The sequence below is a fragment of the Malus sylvestris genome, chromosome 5, assembly GCF_916048215.2.
Source record: "Malus sylvestris chromosome 5, drMalSylv7.2, whole genome shotgun sequence".
NCBI lineage: Eukaryota > Viridiplantae > Streptophyta > Magnoliopsida > Rosales > Rosaceae > Malus > Malus sylvestris.
The window spans coordinates 30,903,182-30,923,700 of NC_062264.1; the positions used below are offsets into that span (position 1 = coordinate 30,903,182).

Here is a 20,519-nt window from a genome sequence, read left to right on the forward strand (position 1 = left end):
TCATACAACACACTGCAGTCCTGGAAGCATGAATTCTTGGCAGGGCCGGTGTAAACGTCCATCGTCTCCCAGCCCTCTCACGTCTAATCGTTACTTCAGCTCCCATAAAAGGCGAACCCGACAGCACGAGGAGAATCTCACTAGTTAACAGACTCTTAATCTTTTGAGCCAGAAACAAAAAGTTCAAAATGAATAAAACTGTCATTTAACTGCAGAAAAAAGGCCAGAATCTGATCCAAAAAACACCTTAAAATTATGTAGTAAGAATTGTATATATATTGTTTCTTTGTACAAACAAAAAATTGGTGGAGAAAGAAATAGCTCAGCCACCACACTACAAGAAAGTATGTGTACTCCAAATATCTATCTTCCTGCATAGATTGGCAGAAGAAACTAGACAAAGGAGAAAAGAAAAAAGAATGCACACCCACTTCCATGTATCTGCTTCCCCTTTCGACGGCGAGGATTTTACACTTGGAATGCCCAAATAAAAGAATGAATAAAGAATTTTACTGAAGGGGCATGGATATAAAACGGGGAAAGAAAAGGAAGAAAAAAGATTTACAAACAAATGCAATAGAATTTGAATTACTGTCCTACCTAGAGAAAACAAGGGAAAATCATGTCCAAGCTTCCTTAGCCTCGCTCATGTAAAAACTCAAAGGCAGGATGCTCAAGAAGTTCCTCTGCTGGTTGGACATCTGAAAACTCCTTCTCTTGCAGGGACGTAGAGAGGTCATCAACCGAGAAGGGGATGCTATATTAAGAAGCACGGATTAGTGACAATTCAAAGTGCCAGGCTTCACTGGGTAAATGGAAATTAAATAAAGCAAATAAACGTTCAATCGCTAGATAGTTTAGATTGCATCCCGTAGAAAGCATGGTTTCATTTTATGCATTGCTTTGCATGCATTCATGCAAGTTTATACGTGTATGGTCATTTTCCTTCACTCTCTGTCATACAAACTCTTCCAGTAATTAATCAACAGAGAACACATGAGAAAAAGAAAGCCCACCTGGAATTGTCATCCAACAAAAATGAGTTGCTGACAGCATTGTTCGAGTCCTCAGTCATAAGTACTCTCATACTGGAAATTACCTGTAAAATGATAAATATGGTGATTGTTAAGAACAAAAATCACTGGACGATATGAATCCAAATACTGCTAACTAAAGAAGATATCGTCATAAACAAACTTACATCTGGAGATACACTTCGGGTGTTGTAGTTATCATCCCAATAGAGAGTACATATTCTGTACAGCTGTTGAACACTCAGGATCTGAAGAAACGAAGAATTAATATCAGAGAGAGACGAGAGAAAAAGTGTTGGTTGAGTGGGAGTGTGTGTCTCCGGAGAATAAGCTGGACCATTTGAGGGAGAATAAGCTGGACCATTTGAGAGACAGAGAGAGAGTGACAGAGAGAGAGAGAGAGAGAGACTCACAGGGCACAGATCATTGGTGATTTCATCATATGAAATTCTGTACTTCTGATGTATGACCTGTTAGTCAATGTGAGTTAAAGATCAAGTAAGTTCCATTGCCAATTATTTAATGAAATAAATTATAATGAGAGAGATATATCCTACAATATGGAGTTTACTAACAAAATGACAAATACACGAATATGTTTCGTTTGACACAAAGGGGGTTAAGCCTACCAGGAAACCAACAGCTTGTCTTATGTGCTTAAGTTCATCCCACGATGAGCCCGCATACTGGAATCCAGGGAGAAAAAGCCAATGAAAGTCAGAAAATAAATAAGGATGAATTGAGCAATTTAGAAACAAGGGGGAGAATCACCTCTTCTTTTGCTTGACAACACCACAGCTCCAATTCAGCCAATCCAGATTTCACATACTCCCCATTGCTGAATGTACAGCATTCACGACGTAGAAGAAGACTGGAAAAGAATAACATGCTCCGGTATAAATGAACTTTTCGGCATAACCAATGAAACATCCAAGCAGAAAAAAGTACTTACCTATTAAACAGTTGAACATTAATATAGGAGAAAGTCTGAGTAAAGATCTCCTTGACAAGAACAGGAGGCACCTGAAACCCCAAAAAAAAAAATAAGATAGGAATAACACGAAGTAAAATGTATGGCATTAGCCAAAATTAGTATATAATAGTACAATAAGTTTCTTACAAAATTTTCTTTCAATGTGCTAAGGAAAGTGCTAAGGCTGTCAATAATGCTCAGCCAGTGACTCGCTGGAGAATCTTTCCCAAAGGACCGACCAGATCTTAGTACACCCTTTGACGCTCTTGGTGCCTGTATGACAGATGAAAAAACAAAGTTCAAAGTGAAGAAAACAAAAACAATTGGATAATGAAACCAATTTCAACAGAGACTCATTCAAAAATGTTTAGGAACAAGACAAAAAAAGTCAAAAACCACAAGAGATGAATTGGATTTATATCCGAAATTGTATCACGGCCACTGCACCTCTTGGTAGGACTAAGATTCTTTTTTTTCCAGTCAGACAAGAAGTCAAATAAATTCAGCGTACCTGGATACACAAAGAAAGCAATGGATTCAACTCTCTTTTCAAGTTGTCTCGAATAATGCCATATATTTTCTCCACATATGCTGTAAGCTGCTGCTTGAATAATAATGCTGGGTACTTGGCTTCCACTTGGCGTACTACATCAAGTGCAGGTGCAAGGTTTGCAGAAGAAGGGGATGAGCGAAAACCCTGCAATTTCAAAACCATATTATATAAACAGGAGTGAAATGTCCAAGAAATAATCAAAATAATAATGCATTCCAAACGAAATATAAAGCAAAAAGAACCAAAGAGAAAGTAGAAAAAAGATTATATTGAAGAATCTGGATACCATGGTCATCCTCCCAAAGAGAGATGTTGGAGCGGGTGGTTTCTTTGCACCAGCACCCTTCAGACTTCGTTGGAGTAAGAACAATAATGCAGATGTATTTGATAGCCAGTATGCCATGTGATCATTGTTGTCTTGGTTCTGGAATCAATAGACAGATTAATTGATTATGCATAATTTCTGTCATATTTCTCATGCTTAAAAGCATCAGATTTTAGTTTTGTTTTTCACTTCCTACAGAAAACCTTATACAAAGTAATGCAATTACCTCAATTTCGGAACCAATCATCTGGATGAGGCGATCAAACACACTAGTCCTTTCAGCCTCAAAAGATTTCCAGTGGAGAAGACACTTGTAGATGGTAATGGCCGCAACAGGTTTTCCTTGACTGAACCCAACGTTTTTCACGACACAATTGATAAGAGCATCAACACTCTCCTGTGGAAAAGGACCAGGCACAATGTTAAAAGAAGCCAACCTAATCAAAGGATGTTCGTATTAGTTAGAACATACATGTTGACGTTCAACAAGTGATCTCCTCAACTTGCTATCAGATTCAGTGCCAAACTTCTTCGGTGTTGCACTTTGTGGTTCCTGCAAAGACGCTTCTGTCAATTACTAAAAAGATAGGGAGCGGATATATGAGGGGGAAAGATAAAAGAAGAGTGATAGCAACAGAGAAGAGAGAAGTAAAATTACATTGGCTCTGCTCTCTTTGCTCAAATGGTGACCATTTTCTACTCTCTGTGAAATAATAGCATAAATCAATAAAGAGGTGGGTGGGTGGGTGTGTGTGTGTGTAGAGAGACACAGAGAGAGAGAGAGAGAGAGAGAGAGCGAGAGAGGGAGGGAGGGAGGGAGGACAGGGAAAGATAAGAGAGGAGTGCTACATGAGTTTCTGGAGTTGGTGGAATTGGTGGGTGCTCATGTGCCCTTTTAACAGGTGTACTTATTTGCTGTTGCCGAAGAATTTTGTTTTCAGACTCAATGTCAGCAAATTTCTCTTCAAGCCTGCGAATGAAAGTAACAATCACTATGAAATAAATAACTGGGAGAGAGAGAGAGAGTGAGCGAGAGAGTGATGACTGGTCGCAATTTGAACGATATTCAGACAAAAGAAGCTTACTCAAATAACCTTTGTATGTTCGTCTTTAACTTAATAATCTGTGATTCTGCCTCCAAAGCTTGCTTCAACCTTTCTTCACTCATTTTGTTTGCCTCTTCATATTTCTTTTCTGTTTCGTCAATTTTTATCTCCAGTGAATTCACTAAAGCCTGCAACATATTAATCAGCAAGACACACAAGTAAATAGGGATGCAAGGTTAAAATTTATCAGCAAATAGAAATGTCCGAGTTCATTTCCCCAAAGTTAGCGTACATTCTTGATGTATCAACTCTAAAATATCAAAGTACAGTCCTCGACAACAAATTCTATACTTTTGAGCCCTTTACCTTAAGTTGTTCATTTTCATTGGTTAGCTTCTCCATCAAGCCATGGTCAACAACTGGAACCTCCTGTATTACCGGGACTACTTTTTCTGCTCTTTTTAAGGCTTCACGCTCCTTCTCAAGCATCGCCTTCGTTTCCTTAAATTGAACTTGCATATCTTGCAAAGCAGACTGTAGTTTTTCATTTTCTTGTGTTTTGGCTTCTTCCAAGTCGGCCTACAAGCAAGAGAACATAGCATTCAAATGAGAGACACAGGATAGCAAGAACCACCATCCCCAAAGTAGTTTTGCTCAAGAAGATGATGCAAAGAACAATCTAAGTTGTTGTATGCCTAGCCAAAACACCTGTATAACAACTTTACACGCGTTTTAGTAAATTCATTATCATGCATACCCTTATGCGTTTCTCCAGCTGTAATCTCCATGTCAATTCTTCAACTTGCTTTTCTAATTTATTTTTGGCAGCTTGGAGAGCTCCCGTTTCCCTTGCAGCCTGCATAATATAACAATAATGAAATGAGACCCTCTAAGATTTAATTGCCAACAGTCGAAAGAACAAACTTAACTTCTCAGCTGCTACAGAAGGGAAACAAAATTAAAGAAACGTGACAAGAAATTTTATTTCGGTAGCACTTGGGAAAATTATCTGGCTCCAAACATTGTAGATTGATGCATCTCCAAAAGATTCCATTCTTCAGTTAAAATGTCCAAACTTAAACCTAATAATGCATATGTCTCATTGAACAGACCTTGCTATGAAAGAAAACATAAAAAGAGAGCTTATTACCATCTTAAGCTTTCGTAGTTCCATACGAGCAACCTTTCCTCTCCAAGCACATTGTGTGGTAATTGCAGCTTTCTTTGTCTTCCTATAATGCAACCGTGCCAAGAACTTGCGAGTGTGACTCTACAATCATCAAAGAGAATCATTTAGGGAAAATATATGAAACATTAGATCTTTTTAGCCAGATGGCCAGATATAGCAATAGGAAGGCATGATAGACATTTAAAGTTTTAAATCACTCCTTGAAACATTTTGAAATTCAAAAAAGTGGTATTGGAATTTCATGCGTAACTTCCACATGGCTAAGAAAAACAAAATAAAAATAGAGCTGCATATTTTGTTTATAACATTGATCTATTTTATCATTTTACCTGGATGATAATTGCTGCTCTGGTCTGCCTTCTAAAGCGTAGCTCATTACGTGCAGTTAACCCTCGCATACCGGTCTGAATAGATACAGCAGAGCAATACAATTCTTTGTAAGCTTTCCTAGCAAGATACATGCGCAAATGCCTTTGGATCATCTGACTGGAAGCTTCTCTCCTCATGCCCTGATAGACATGTCGAGCAAGATGTCCTACAATTGACATGACCATAACATCACAGCAATAAGCCTCAAGGAATCAATAGACAAAAGTTCTTGAAAACTCAAATTAACATCTAATTAATCTACCTCTACAAGCAGCTTGGAGTCGTATTGCAGAAAGACGGAGCAAAATAAAACTTCTTTTAGCCAAATAAGAACGAACTTTCCTTTGAATAATACTAGCTGATCTTCCCAAGACCTCACTTCTACGAGCATCCAATTCCGCCATCTGACCAGCCCGAAGGAAGACCTTCGTTTTACCAATCTGAAAATATGAATAAGCTAGTAGGTTAGGTTTAGTTTGAGAGAACACTATTTTGCCTAGAGGATAATATAAATTAAATACATCATTCCGTCAAGGATTAAATTAAGACACCAACAGTACCCAAAAAAAATGTCCAACTTCTAAAGAGAGCATCACTGTATTAGAATTTCAAGCTGAGAAGCAAAATTGATTATTGGATCAGCATTTACCTGATAGCCTTCTAGGCCCACCTTCTCTAAAAGTTTCTTGCAAGCATTGACCTCATCAGTGCTAAAGTATAACATAAGCGGAAAGAAAAAAGGTTAGGAACTTCAATGATGTGACCAATCAAGATTTAAAACCCCCCAACCCATAACAAAAAGTATAAATACCTCCCATCCAGAACTTCGGGTGCAAGGAGGCCAAATCGGTCTACAAATTCAACAAAAGCTTTTCTAGTAGGATATCCAGCACAGCTTATCCTGATTGCTTCCATGACCCCCTGAATTCAGACCATGTATAAATGCCGGGAATCTTAATTACAACACTATCAGGAAAAAAACAACCTAAAGATATCAACATTCTCTTACCCCACAACGAAGTTGTTGCAGAACATTTTTGTTCTCAAAGATTGCTGGCTTAAGAACATTGTTGGGTTTTACACACCGAATATAATGTGGCTCCGTAGAACTGAGAGTTTCAAGCAATTGTTGCAGTTGTTGCTGCATAAAGTACAAATGAGGTGTTAATAACTCACAAAACTAAGAAAATATACAAATCATTTGCTTAAACAGAATTTAATAAAAAAAATAAAAAAAGATATCAGACCTTAAACCGAGAACCTATTGAAGAGAACTTTGACGACTTGGATGAATCCTCAACTAACGACGTAAACATGCCCGAGACAAAGGAACATGTAGAAGCACTCAAAAGCGCTTGATGCTCAGCAACCACATAGTCCTTGTTCTTGTCCAGAAACAATTCAGTTTGATAAGTGACCTGAAAGTTATATTAACCTTGTTACTTGGTACAGCTAAGACTAAACTCTATAACCACAAAATATTACATTTATCCCTAAAACTAGCAGTAACCGTAGAGGTCAGCAAACAAGTATACTTACATCACCAGCATAATGGCAAATTGTGAAGTCACTTTGTGACAATTTTGGTTTGGTGAAGCGCTTATGATTTTTGAATGTTTGATATAACTTCTGAGCAAATGTTTCATGTGTCGATCTTGGAAACATACTACAAAAAATAAGCCTCAGTTATCGCACCATAAAAGAGTATCAAAATAGTTTTTAAGCAATGGTAAGTCAAGGAAATCAACGTGACATAAAACGACAGGCTAATCCAAACTATTTCACTTACCAAGCTTCATCGAGAAGAGCAATTATGCCACCAGGTTTCTGAAATAAAACAGAGTTAAATTTAAAAACATCATAAGAACTCTAACACAAGAATCATCATAAAAATATGTGAATAATTATAACAACAAAAAACCAAATCAACACAAGTACTTGGACAGTACATTCACAAAAAATTTAAACTAAATATACATATAAATACATGGTGTTAAATAGCAACATAGAAAGAAATTACTGTATTCGAGTTAGACAGCACAAACCTTTTCAATCATATCTAGGATATCTTGGTTGTCAACAAATTCAATGTAACTCCAATCAATCTCTTCTTTTGTATATTCCTCTTGCTCCATTTTGAAAACGTGCTGCCCAAATAAAATAAGCAACATAAATTAGATGTACTGAATAAGTGCTGAAGATAGAGAAAATAGGGAGTCCATTGACCGACAAACCTGATTGAAATGTTGCTGAAGCTTCTCATTCGTCAAATTGATGCAAAATTGCTCAAAACTGCAAAATTCATAAGCAACCATGCATCAGGAGAAAGACCAAACAAGTTCTAATAAATGGATCATCACACTCTAATGAGCTGAAATGTAAATCATATTATCAATGCATCTTATGGATACTAGGACCATCATGTCTCTCTTACAAACTGTGAATTTTCCAACCAACCCTAGGCTGTCCGTAAAGAGTGGGAAGATCATATAAGTGGTACCTAATACGATAAATTTACAATACTCAATAGGATCTGGTTGAAATCTAGCGTGTGCAGTGGGGCACAGTGGACTGCTATATGATCATGAGAGCAATGACTTGATGAAGGGGGATACTTCTTCACTTGACGAAACTATTTCATGTCAATTATGTAAACAAAAGGAATACCAATGAAGCACCTGTTAGTTTTGAAACTCTCAAATCCATAAATGTCGAGAACTCCAATTAAGAACTTTGAGTCAGGGTCCTGACCAATTGAATTGTTAATCTTATCCACCAGCCTGCACAAACAAGGGAAATTACAGCGATACCAGCATAAGTAACCTCAGTTTCAACTATGGTTCCAAATGTTAAACGGTAAAACCAAGGAAAGACCATACTGCTATATCTTCAGTCAAGCTTTTTTTCGTATAGAAGCTTACCAATCAAACAATCTCGAGTACACAACTTTAGCCAAAGCATCTCTACTGACAGCTGCGGCTTCTGGATCCAGCCATTTTGTGATTGTTTCATCACGCGTAACAATAACACGTTTGCAAAGAGAATCTTCTAGCGCCTTCGCATCACACCTAAACAAAATTCATTGAAAGAAAAGGATGCATTTCATTAATTTATAGAATATGGAGAAGCAAACTTAATATAAGAGCACCAGTTTGTGTGTGACAATGTGTCGATGAAATTGCATAATTACATGAAAAGCTCAGCAGCAGTTTTTAGGTGGAACAAAGACTTGTTGTCCTTCGGCATGGACGAGTCCATTTCCTTTCCCTTTGCAAATTCAATGTTTCCGAGATGTAGAATTGCTGCCACAACTCGAAATATGGCATCCTAAATACAATTGCAAAGGTTAATTATAATTCAAGGCCACTTCTGAGAAGTCTTAACACTTGAAGGTACCCTCTATCATTAATACCTGTTCTTCAGTACTTATTCCAACAACCTCCATTGCCTTCCTTGTAGCAATGTATTCTTCGGCATCATCAAGCCCATCCAATTCAATACAATCTGATTGATTCAAATAGTGAAATGTTTTTGGGTGTCCCAATTTGAACCTTTGAACATCCTGGAGATGACAAAGAAAAGCCAATCCAAATTGTTAGAGAAGAAACCTTGAACTTTGCCTGAAAACATAGAGACTAAGGGTTTCTGCTTCTCCTTGAATTTAATTTCATATTAAGAGATTCATTTACCTCAGGTGGTGCAGCGCAAAGCATGTAGAAACAGTGATAGTTTCTTTCAGGACTGGACACCTGACAAACACGCGATCTTTCAAGCAAGTATGTTCTTATTGCAGCCCCGGAGATCCTCCCATTCTTATCAAACTGAAGCTCCACAAACTTACCAAAACGACTGCAGCAATCAAGACAGGCAAATAAAGTTATACCCAAATCGAGCATGTAGTAAACATAAAATTCAAGACGTGAAGAAACATTTTGAATAAAGACCCTCTCACCTGGAATTATTGTTTCTAACAGTCTTCGCATTCCCAAATGCTTCTAAAACAGGATTTGACTGAAAGTCAAGAGAAACCAAAACATATTAACATCATACAAAGAAAAAACAGAGATAAGAAAGTAAATAGTTGTGGACCATAAATTGTATCAAATCTTATGACTTCTCATATCTGTTTGCAACTTAAACTGAGGTTCTAAATCCTTGGTACCTCCAAGACTTGCTGCTCAACACTCCTCCCTTCAGCAGCAGCTTTCCCTCCCATGTAGGCAAGATAGCGCATAAGCAGTTTGGTGCTTTCTGTTTTACCAGCCCCACTCTCACCACTAACCAATATTGACTGACTTATTCCGTCATTAATCATAAGTCTGTAACCAACCAAACCAATGGAACCTTACACCACTGGACAAGAAGAGATCACATAAATAAACAAATAAGCAGTGAGAATGTGAAAATGTACCTATATGCTGCGTCTGCAACAGCAAACGGGTGTGGGCTTAGTTCACCGAAATCAGCCCCTTTATATTGTTCCATCATATGGCTATCATACAGATGAGGTAGTCTACAAAAAGGGTTCACAGCAATCAAAATGCTCCCTGTGTACGTCTGGAAGCAGCATTTAGTACATCAGATCATTGGCTTTCATATACTAAAAGTTAAAATTAAAAGCACACTCACATACGCAAGAAGATGGAAGAACATATTTAATTTAGTCAATACTTACATATATTTCATTGATATCATATCGTGACCGTAAATTATCTAGGACACCTGGTTCATGCAAATAAGCCAGCTTGGTCATATCATCCACTCCACAGGGTGGGGCCTCAGCATCTTTAGGATAGACATTTGAGGCTTTAACGACAACCTACGAGAAATAGGGAAAGCAAGGAAGATCCACAGAACTATCAGAACAGGCTAAATGATTCAACATTGAACATAATTACAGAGGTCGGGATGCACAAATTCGTAGTAAACAAAAATAAAATGCACCCACCGTCTTTCCTGAAGTGCAGAGAACCTTGTAGTTTTCACCTTTAATCTCCACAATTTCACCATCGAGCCAAGCTTCTTCAGGATCCTCGATCCAAACAAGAGATCCAACCACAAGACTAATAGCAGCAGCCTAGAGTATAGAGTCCCAATAGTTAATATACCCAGTGGATTATTAGAACAAGAATTTATTGTAACGACAACAACACATAGTGTATCCAAAAGATTTTCTTTTAATTTTTAAAACAAAGGAACTCAACAGAATTAAGCAGAAGAGTCAGCATATGTGCAATTGAGAAAAACAAAAAAAAAGGAGTGATCCAATCCAAAATGAAGAAGATGAAGAAAATAATGCATTCTCTGATGATTGATAAAAAAAAATAGTTAACCACTCAAACGGGAAAAGAGTGTCAGCGGTTTAAATGAGCTGACTGATAAATAAGCTAGATTCAGCATGAGTTAAGCTGAATAATGAACCTTTTGAAGTTCAACTCAACTCAAAATTATTGGCAACTCAAAAACAACCACATCGTTACCAGTTTCACTTCCAAGACTCTATATTCCTACTGCCAAACAAATCTAACTGATGTTCAGTGACTGATTTAGGCATGCCCGTGAAATCTGCAGCCTGAATACTAGTACATATTGCATACGGGAGCTGAACCAATGAGTCATTGCCAGGGCAACCCCAGAAACTGACATCCAAATTACTGATTACATTGAGTTACAGAGTCTCCCTCTAGTCAAATAAATTCCTAGACCCTAAACAGTGTTGCCAATATGTCAATGCTACTAAGAAGAAGCTCGAAACAGTTGCTCACTGAATACAGTCGGGCATTTCAGTTCAAATCACATTGAGTTATAAAGTCTCATTCCTGTCAATTAAATTCCGAAACTTTAAGCAACGTTGCCAATACGTTTATGCTGCCGAAGACAAAGCTCGAAGCGGTTGCTCACTAAATCCGGACGGGCATTTCAACATGACAGCATAAGTAAACAAATCCTAATGACATTCATCTAGACCAAATGACACAAAACATAAAACAACGAAAGCAAATCAAATCTCTGTTCTGCTCCAAACCAAACACAGATCAGTCCACAAGCAAGAAAACCAAACACAACCATGAAATCATCAACAAATTCCAATCTTTAAACACAACCTACATACAATAACAAAATCACAGAACTCCAAACCAATAAACTATCCAAAAAAAATCAACAGAAATATAAATAAAATATATAAAAATACCATTTTTACAGATAAACTGATCAGATCAGGGACTTGGGTTTGCTTCTGGATCTACTCCCAGCCCTTCCCACAGAAACAATCCAATTCCAGCAACCACAAAAGCTTCCAACTTCTCCTCCTTCCACTACAATTTTTGCCGATATTTCTTTCCAAAAAATAATTTAATCAAAAATATTGAATGACAACTGAGAAGCTTAAACCCCTCCAACAAATCCAAATAACTTGCAGAAGAGATTAAGCCCCCCTCTGTTTTTTTCCAACTAGATTTTCTTGCTCTTGTTTTTTTCTGTTCTGGCGACTTTGGTTTTTATTTTTTCGGGACTCCGTAAAGGTTTATTAACATAATTTTGTTCCAATTAACGATTTAATTAACAAAATAAAACGCCTATTAACTTCCTGAGTTTCCGAAACTACCCTTGGATCTTGACGGTAATTACGCAATTTTAAGACACGGTCCCGCTGGAGTTCACACGGGACTTGTCTGAAAACCTTGACCTTTTAATCGAATCCCGGACGCGGTAAACTCTCTCTATTTCTCTATTTTGTCAACTTTTTTTCGTACTTAGACATCAAATGCTTTGCAAAGGATACCCGGCTTCTCTACCCTCTCACTTCCCGTACACTCTTATTCTCTCTTATTTTATACAGTCACGGTTAAATTACGTCAACATTTTATATTTATTTTTTTTAGAGATAATAAGACAAAAAACAATAGTAATATAAAATGTTGACGTAGTTTAACCATGATTGCACAAATAGGAGGAGATGGGAGTGTATGGAAAGCGGGAGGGCAGAGAAGCTAGGTCCTTGTAAAGGCTGGGAGTAGTGATATTGAACGCTTTCACTCGCGAATGTTAATCATCTGCTTTATCGTAATTTTATTGGTAACATAAATGTTAAAGAATTTATAAATATTTTAAGATTTAACATTAGTAAAAAGATTTTTTTTTTGTTTTTTAAACTCACAGCGTCACACAGGCCATGCATGACATAAAAATGGTGCAAATGATTTGTATTTGGTAGAATCAATTTTCATTTACAATTAATCACTTTACAAAAAAAATACAGTGTATCATTCATATACATGGCATGACTTTGTAAGGAAATGTTATGATGAATATTGCTATTTTTGGTAGGACAAATATTTTAATTCATTAAATCCTAAAATTTACGAAAGGTTGTTATTTTTTCTATATTTTCTCCCCATCCCTACATCAAATTTACATTTGTTTGGCTAGCATTTAAATGCTAATACTATTTGTTTTGCGTTATCTTCTCAATTTCAAGCACAAATAAAAGGGACACTATATTTTTTTTTAACAAACGATATTATTTACACTAAGGAGGAGGAGATATGTTTAACTTCATAATGGGCTATCAATAATATGGTTCAAATTGGTCTTTAACGAGAATTAAAGCTAAGAAGTGAAAAGGAATACTAACTAGATCGTAATACTAATCGGCAATCATATTTGTATTTTACTTTGTCATAGTACAGTTTTATAGGTTTATTTAAGTTTTATAATACTAAAAAACAAACTTGCTTCTTCTTGATAATTTTTAGGTTAGACGTAGTGATTTCTAAGGCTTCGACAAAGAATACAAATATTGTTACCGATTAGACTCATCGGTTTATCTATTTATGATATAGCTCATTAGCTGAAACATTTTTCGTTGTGATCAGGTCAGATATAGAAGATTTGTGAATCAACAATAAATATAAAATTTGTATCGTCACCAAATGATATGGTGGTCCTTGGTTGAATTTAAAAAAAAAATCAATAAAGAATATAACCAACTATTAACCGTCACATCATATGATCTATAAAATGTCAAAAAAACGTAGTTTTCAAGCATTTTCCATGAACTTATGATATAAGGAACTACACCAAAATCTAGACCATGAGAGAGGGCACACAATTTTTTTTTTTTAACGTATGATAATATTTATATTAAGGGAAATGAGGTGGGCTTAACCTCACAATAGACTATTAAGGATGTGATTTAAATTAATTTTTAAAGAGAATCGAACTTAAGATCTCTCATTTACAAATAAATAATAATACCACTAGACCATAGACCATAGTAGTAAGTGGCCGCGAATGCATGAATGTCCGTTGAAATATAGAAGGCTAGCTTCGTAATAATAACTCAGTTTTGTGGGTAGTTATGGGAGGGGACAAATATACTAAGCTACACGCGGGATCAACAGCACAGCACACAACAGATGGAAACTGCTAAACCTAGTCAAATGGCTAAAGTCCCAAGTTACTTGAGGACTCCCAATAAAAAGGAGCCACGTGGCTTTGAAGTCACCACGCGCCTTATTATTGTTTCTGTTTGTCAAACTACAGCCAAACCTCTATAAATTAATAGCATTAGCATCGGGACCAACAAAATCTATTAATTTAAAGAAATATTAAATAATCGATAAATCATTAATTTATTAATTAATTAAATAGATGGTATTACATGTTTAAGATGATGAAGTCGAAGAATGATAGTTCTACTATAGAGCCCGTTTAGCAAAAAGAAGCTCTCAATGCTGTGATGATGTTGATTAATTTTTTGTTGAATATCACACCATCACTTTTCATCATGTTAGAAAGTTAGAGATGATATCTAAAGTGACATCAATTTTAAGAAGAAACAAATAATGATTGAGTCATATTTTATAAAGGTTTTATAGTCGAATCATAAACACTATGTATCAGGAAATTATTAATTTATATATTACATGGGACTTATATGTTTTTTTTATTGTATTATCTTCTAAGTTTGGCAAATTATTAATTTAACAATAGTCAACTAAATCTTTCTCATTCTTCGTTTCACCAACGCAAAACCCTAGCCGTTATCTATAGAATAAAATCTAAGGGAAAAATTCCTCAGTCGTCGACCCTTGCAATTGGCTTTGGGTTGGCGACAATCTCCCTTGGTATCTTCCTTCTATTTTCTTTCGCGTTTCTTTTCTAGTTGTGGTCACTCTTTCACTAGGGCGAGAAGAGTTTTCGTGATTGTTGTCGCACTCTCGCTTTATCGAGGACCTTTGTGATGGCTATGGGTTACAAATCAAACTCAAATATTTAAGTAGCAACTATTGATCATAGTTAAGGTTGATTTTTGTTTTTTTTTTCTTTTGTTGGTTTGTGTTCATGGCAAATGATTGTGAGGAAGAAGCTCAATATTCATTGGAGGTAACTTGTAGCAGTGCTTTTTTGCTGACAACGTCATCAAAGTTGGTGTAGTCTTTTCCTTGTGATTTTATTAAGGTGGTTCTACGACTCACAAGGTTGTTATATTTCTTATTGGTTAGAAATGGGTTTCCATGGTGGTTGAAAATTATATTGCATTCATGAGTTTGTAATTTGTAAATTTGTGTTATATTTTTTGGAGTATGTGACCTCTTTGTTACATTTGACATGTTTGTCATACCTACTTTCTTAATGCTTTCTTAATAAATTCTTTTTACTTTAAAAAAAAATTAGCACATCATCATCAAGTTGGGAATGGCAAAAAATATTATTAAATTATTAATTTATCAAGAATTAAGATATCAAGATTCTATTATACTTCTTATTTCTGTTGATTAGACTAATGCTTTTCCTATTCAGGTTTTTATTGTCCTATAATAACATATGAAAGAGAGCAGGATATTCTAAGGACGATAAAAATCAAATTACTCACTTAGTACTACAATTTATTGCTATTCTTCCTTACTTATAAGTAAGATGTCTCAGATTTAATTATCGTCAACAGAAAATTTGAATCACATTATTATTACTAGCCTAATATAAGGCTTAGTCGATTCCTCCACTCATTTATTGTAGATAATATCGTTGGTTAAAAAAAAATTAGAAAATAAAAACAATCAACCCGAGCGCGTGCAAACGTGAGCGTGGGTTTGAATTTTCCGTGTTGAGCCACTCGTGAGCACGCTCTTGGGCACGTGTTGACACCATCAAACATATGAGTCTTGAGGACGTGCAAAACGAAAAATGTCAACATCTAATGGGGTCAAGAAGCTAACGGTGCAGACCAGGGACCCACATGCGGTGCAATCACAGCCGTTGCTACAGTTTTGTTGAAGAAAGTGGACGATAAAGACCGCCTTGACACACAGGATCAATTAGAAGATTGCGGAATTGGATCCTCTCCAGACCACAAGCTCAAGATCTTTCTGACCAGCTCATGTGAGCCGTTGGATCAAAATTCAACGATTATAATTATTATAATTTTTAAAAGAATCTTCTATTTGTAACCGTTTGATCAAAATTCAACGATTTACGTAGACTGATCAACAAGATCCTGAGCTTGTGCTCAGGAGAGGATCCAATTTCGAAGATTGCAATCAAAATCCACACTTTATACTGATTCGCTTTATTTCCTTTATGTGAAAATGGGCGATAACTAATTCGGCCTTTTTTTTTTTTTTTTGCATATGGTGTTATAATGCAATGACAGAAAATGATAATATAAATGAATTTTAAGACGGGTTTAATTTTCATCAATTTTTACAATTAACTATTTAACTTACTATCACTATCGTTTCTAAAATGATAAAATTATACTTCTTGTGTACTCTCAATTTGTTTTTGAAAAATTGACTAACTGACTAATCTAATTTACAAAAAGATAAATTCAAATTCAAATGCAAAGAAAGAAACACACTACTCAATTGATGTTACATCACTTTTATTTTTATAAATTAGCATTAATTTATAAGAGGTCCAAAAAGTGGAGAAATATTTCATTGTGACCGGAACACGAGTGGTACACCACATATTTTTATATAAGTGGTGAGGGATTTTATTTTTTAAATTATTAACTTTTTAAAACACACATCCCACCATTTGTATAGTAACACATGGTGTACCATCCCGTCTACCGATCACATTGAAAAATCTCTACAGAAAGTGAAAGGAAAAGCAAAATATTGGAATTGGAAAGGTAATAACGTAACTTCACTAAATCGAGATAGTTTAATGACACATTACCTTTGCAAGCAACACGTTGCAACTTTTTCACTTCACCATAATGTAATCCCTTGAATAAATTACCTAATTAAGTTGGTGGGAAAACAATACGTACATAAACATACAACTACTAGCTTTTATATAACGTAGATTTTATACAATTCAAAGCACATCTTTATATCCAGATCCTTGTAAGATTAACTAACTAACTAACATGACAGCGCCAAAAGTTGGACCTAAAGCTGATTAACAATAATTAAACATTTAATTAGGTCAATATCAAAATCTTAAAAACTTGGAGGTGGAGAAAAGTTTGTGATAACATGTGAGTAGGAAGGAACAATGCATTTCAACTTTTCCCTGCTAAATAATGAGCTGCTCAAAATTCCGGATAAAATTCATTAAATTTCTTATGTGAGTTGATTAAGAATTTGGGACAAGTTTAAGCTCAATTTTTGGGGATATTAGGGGGAAAAGAAGAGAAAAATTATTAACAGGACTAACTCTATATCGATCCTACCCCGATGCCATTTTGGTACAGACGTGAGCATGCGCTGTGACTAGTTGGCTGCGTTGTAAGCAGGCAGATAAGACTCCAGAATCAACTGTGCCGGAGAAGGTGACTGTATCTGAACGATCAAATATGTGAACTTCCATTGCTTGTCTGTTCCGTCTTTGAACATCTCCGCAAATACTTTCCCGGCTCCATGCGGCCCACGAACATGAAAGTTTACCTGCGCTCAATTGGTAGAAGCACAAGTTAAAAAAAAAATTTAGGCTAAATGGTGAGAGGTCATTTGCATCAATGACAAAATTCAAAATGAGGGTCTGGGAATCAATTTGTATTGCAAATAACGTGGTGAAGTTGACGATAAGAAATCACCTCTACATGCTCTACGCCTTCTTCATCGTGCCATATTCTGTTGGGAATGCGTTGGCGAGCAGCACGATTTCTACTTTCTTGACCGTATCCAGTAATAGGATATCCGACCCTCATCCTAACCTGATAAAAAAGGCAAATCAAGGTCATTTAAGCCACAATATCGGCAACACAATGTTCACAAACAAACACACGAAGAGGATTATGCGTAATATTGACCAGTATTTAATTCAGAAAAGGCTCATAAATCCCATGAAGTGCATAAAAAATACGGGTTCCTCTCCCCAAGCAATTGTAGTCCTATACGCAATTGTAGCTAGCATATCTATGGATGATCATACATTTAATTTATACGTTGATAGCCTTAATTATGTAGCTCTTGAATTTTCCAGTGTTGGACATGAAAAAAACTGCCACCCATATTACAAATTTACAAATATTTTCAAGGTTCACAGCCAATGCACAGATAAATAAAGTCCCAACCCCTTTCAGGAAATCACGGTTCCAGGATAAAGAGAAATTATTTACCCCACACTTCTTTTAGAGAAACAATAATGACATACTAACCTGTGCATCATCTTGAATCCTTTTAAGAGCCTTGTTAAAGATCTTGTACCTGCCAAGGACCATGTCATCATCATAGAGTAATACCGAATAATTCAATTTTTCAATTTACGACAGAATCAAATATCATATCTAGAAAATTAACATAAAGTTTTTTTGTCTCCTTACTCTTTTGGTTCAAAAATAAGCTCCTTGAAAACAGCATATCCTGCCGCAACAGCAACTCCAAGCCCTGCAAGAATGACAAGACTGTAGGAAGCTCCCTCTACAAATGTCACAGGCTTTTCTGGGATGTTGTATGTAGGAGCATCAAAAGGATCCTCTACAGTAGATACGTCTTTCTTATTCTGGAAAAAGAAATGGTTGAAGAATTAAGAAACCAAAAGTTGAGTTTGAGTATCAAGTGAAAAGCAAGTTTAGCAATCTCAATCACAGACGGTCTTGAGGAAGTAAGTTGATACAAAAAATCATAATGTTTCCATATAACACAGTTATTGAGATGCCTAGAAAATCCCTTGACCTCTTCAACCTAATAATTTGTATTCATTGAAGCAAGTGATAGCTTCAGATCACGCACATAGACCATGGATCAAACCAAACAAGAATGATGTTTGACTATGTTAAATCACCCGGCCACAAACATGCGGACATAACACACATGTAAATTTAAATAAAAAATCAGTTCAAACTCAAACCTCAGATGAACTTTGTTGTCGTTTCCGTGTAGCTTTTGATGAAAAGGATCTGCTAAAGAGTGGAATGGTGGTACTCGCTCCATAGTTTCTTGTGAGTTGTGACTGTTGCCAAGAAGCATGCATAAACGCTTTGGCGGGATTCCTTCCATATAGAACAGGAATTCCTGGAAGATGATTGTATAAAACTCAACTGCAAATAATAAACTACTAGATAATGCAAAACAATATGATCTTTCCCTACTCCTCACGAGTGGAGTGTATCATTACACCTCAGACTTAAATATGAATGCAAACTTTTGGCACCAAATGCTTCCTGGTTTTTATCCATAAACTATATAGCATACATATACGTCCAGACCCTAGAAAGTTTAACTAATGAACTTTTCCTGTCCAAGCTGTATATTCAAAGCTAAAAACTAAGAGAAGATTTAATGATTACAGGTACATCATATGAATACTCTAAATGAAGTCATTTAACAGAAGGCTTGATCGACTGAAAAAAAAGTCATCCACTTTAAGCATCTCTTTCACATCTCATAGTTGAACAAAAACTATCTACGACAGAAAGCGAAAAAGAAGCCACCAGAGATTATTTTGCTTAAACTAACCAACAGAAGAAAGTTGAAATACTTATTCTAAGCACAAGACTACTTATCAACTATATGAATTGGAAACAGTCACCAACCATTAGCTCCGGCCACGCCCTGCATAATTACGAGAAAACAAACATCAGCGTGCAATGTGCGAAAGAAACAGAATAGTAAAACCAATATCATACAATTACCTCACCCTAGACAAATGGCTTCCAGGAGCAGCAGATTGACTTGCAAAACCTGATCTCACTACTGCCAGCAACTGCATCACAATCAAACAGTAACTCAGCAAACAAATGTGAGCCCTTTAGAGTAAAACAGAAATGCAAATCAATCAAATCATACAAAAAAACCTGATCAGCCTTGACCTCCTCTGTGTGGAAAGCCCTCTGCCCCCACAATCTCATCCTGGGCAAAACCCTAATCAAATCTACTTGATTTTTCCTCCATAAGTCCATAGCACACTTGTACGACCCTAATAAACCAACATAATTGCCGCTACTAAGTCAGATAAAGATAAACCCTTTGAAGAACACCACTAAAAACATTAAAAAAATAGAAAAAGAAGGAACTTTATGTCCTGTTTGGATGCCAAGAAAATGCGTAAGAAAAATCGGAAAACGAAGCATACCCATTACGGTTATTGCTGGTTCAGTCTGGTCTCTCGAGGGTTGATGCCCTGAAGCCCTTTGTTCAGCTTCTTGTTCTGCTCAATCGTCTAAAACCCTCACAGGCGCAAGGGGGATTTGGTATGGATCCGTCATAACGGGTCGGGTTAATTAGATTAGAAATTCAAGTCGAGTTGAGTGGGTTAGAAGAAGCCCGGAATTGAGTTAGTGGGGTCACTTTTCTTTAACGGGCCTCAAAATGTGGGAGTTCATTGGACCAACCATGCCTTAAAATGTTCTTTGTTTGCTTAGGAGGATAAATTTTTAAGAGTGGTTCCTAGGACACTCTTTTTTTACTAGCCTTCATGAACCAGTTCACGTGTGTGCAAAAGACATTTTTTTTAATCATGGCATGCTACGCACGACTTACACGTTTTAAATGTATTCATATACGCGAATTGACAAAAAAGAAAGTCAAATATTTGAAGTAAATGAATAATCTTAGATCATGCTAGAAAAAA

General features: G+C 36.2%; 2 protein-coding genes across 6 annotated transcripts; both read right to left on the reverse strand.

Moving 5' to 3' along the window:
* Nucleotides 1-231: 231 nt before the first annotated feature.
* Nucleotides 232-12,005, reverse strand: LOC126622725 (myosin-6-like). 5 transcript variants are annotated; one of them, XM_050291455.1, is made up of 40 exons: nucleotides 11,683-12,005; nucleotides 10,438-10,566; nucleotides 10,165-10,308; nucleotides 9,901-10,046; nucleotides 9,652-9,808; nucleotides 9,442-9,500; nucleotides 9,179-9,338; nucleotides 8,902-9,051; nucleotides 8,680-8,816; nucleotides 8,411-8,557; nucleotides 8,168-8,269; nucleotides 7,724-7,781; nucleotides 7,535-7,636; nucleotides 7,279-7,316; nucleotides 7,029-7,155; nucleotides 6,737-6,907; nucleotides 6,499-6,630; nucleotides 6,301-6,410; nucleotides 6,139-6,199; nucleotides 5,752-5,929; nucleotides 5,450-5,655; nucleotides 5,082-5,201; nucleotides 4,689-4,787; nucleotides 4,298-4,510; nucleotides 3,971-4,119; nucleotides 3,735-3,855; nucleotides 3,544-3,588; nucleotides 3,358-3,438; nucleotides 3,112-3,282; nucleotides 2,847-2,984; nucleotides 2,519-2,704; nucleotides 2,155-2,280; nucleotides 1,987-2,057; nucleotides 1,806-1,905; nucleotides 1,664-1,720; nucleotides 1,448-1,504; nucleotides 1,202-1,282; nucleotides 1,017-1,099; nucleotides 601-757; nucleotides 232-473 (listed from the first exon to the last, which is right to left on the reverse strand). In XM_050291455.1, exons 1-39 carry the CDS (start codon nucleotides 11,683-11,685, stop codon nucleotides 637-639), a joined length of 4,536 nt encoding a protein of 1,511 aa, XP_050147412.1. In that variant the 5' UTR covers nucleotides 11,686-12,005; the 3' UTR covers nucleotides 232-473; nucleotides 601-636. The 5 variants fall into 5 exon arrangements, with proteins under 5 accessions (XP_050147412.1, XP_050147413.1, XP_050147411.1 ...); XM_050291456.1 differs by having other exon boundaries at nucleotides 232-757; nucleotides 3,980-4,119; XM_050291454.1 differs by having other exon boundaries at nucleotides 232-757.
* Nucleotides 12,006-17,043: 5,038 nt separating this feature from the next.
* LOC126622734 (probable mitochondrial import inner membrane translocase subunit TIM21) lies at nucleotides 17,044-20,152 on the reverse strand. The gene is made up of 9 exons (XM_050291469.1): nucleotides 20,022-20,152; nucleotides 19,744-19,865; nucleotides 19,587-19,652; nucleotides 19,483-19,501; nucleotides 18,798-18,961; nucleotides 18,271-18,449; nucleotides 18,106-18,154; nucleotides 17,542-17,661; nucleotides 17,044-17,392 (listed from the first exon to the last, which is right to left on the reverse strand). The coding sequence occupies exons 1-9, from the start codon at nucleotides 20,023-20,025 to the stop codon at nucleotides 17,219-17,221; spliced, it is 897 nt and encodes a 298-aa protein (XP_050147426.1). The 5' UTR covers nucleotides 20,026-20,152; the 3' UTR covers nucleotides 17,044-17,218.
* Nucleotides 20,153-20,519: the final 367 nt, after the last annotated feature.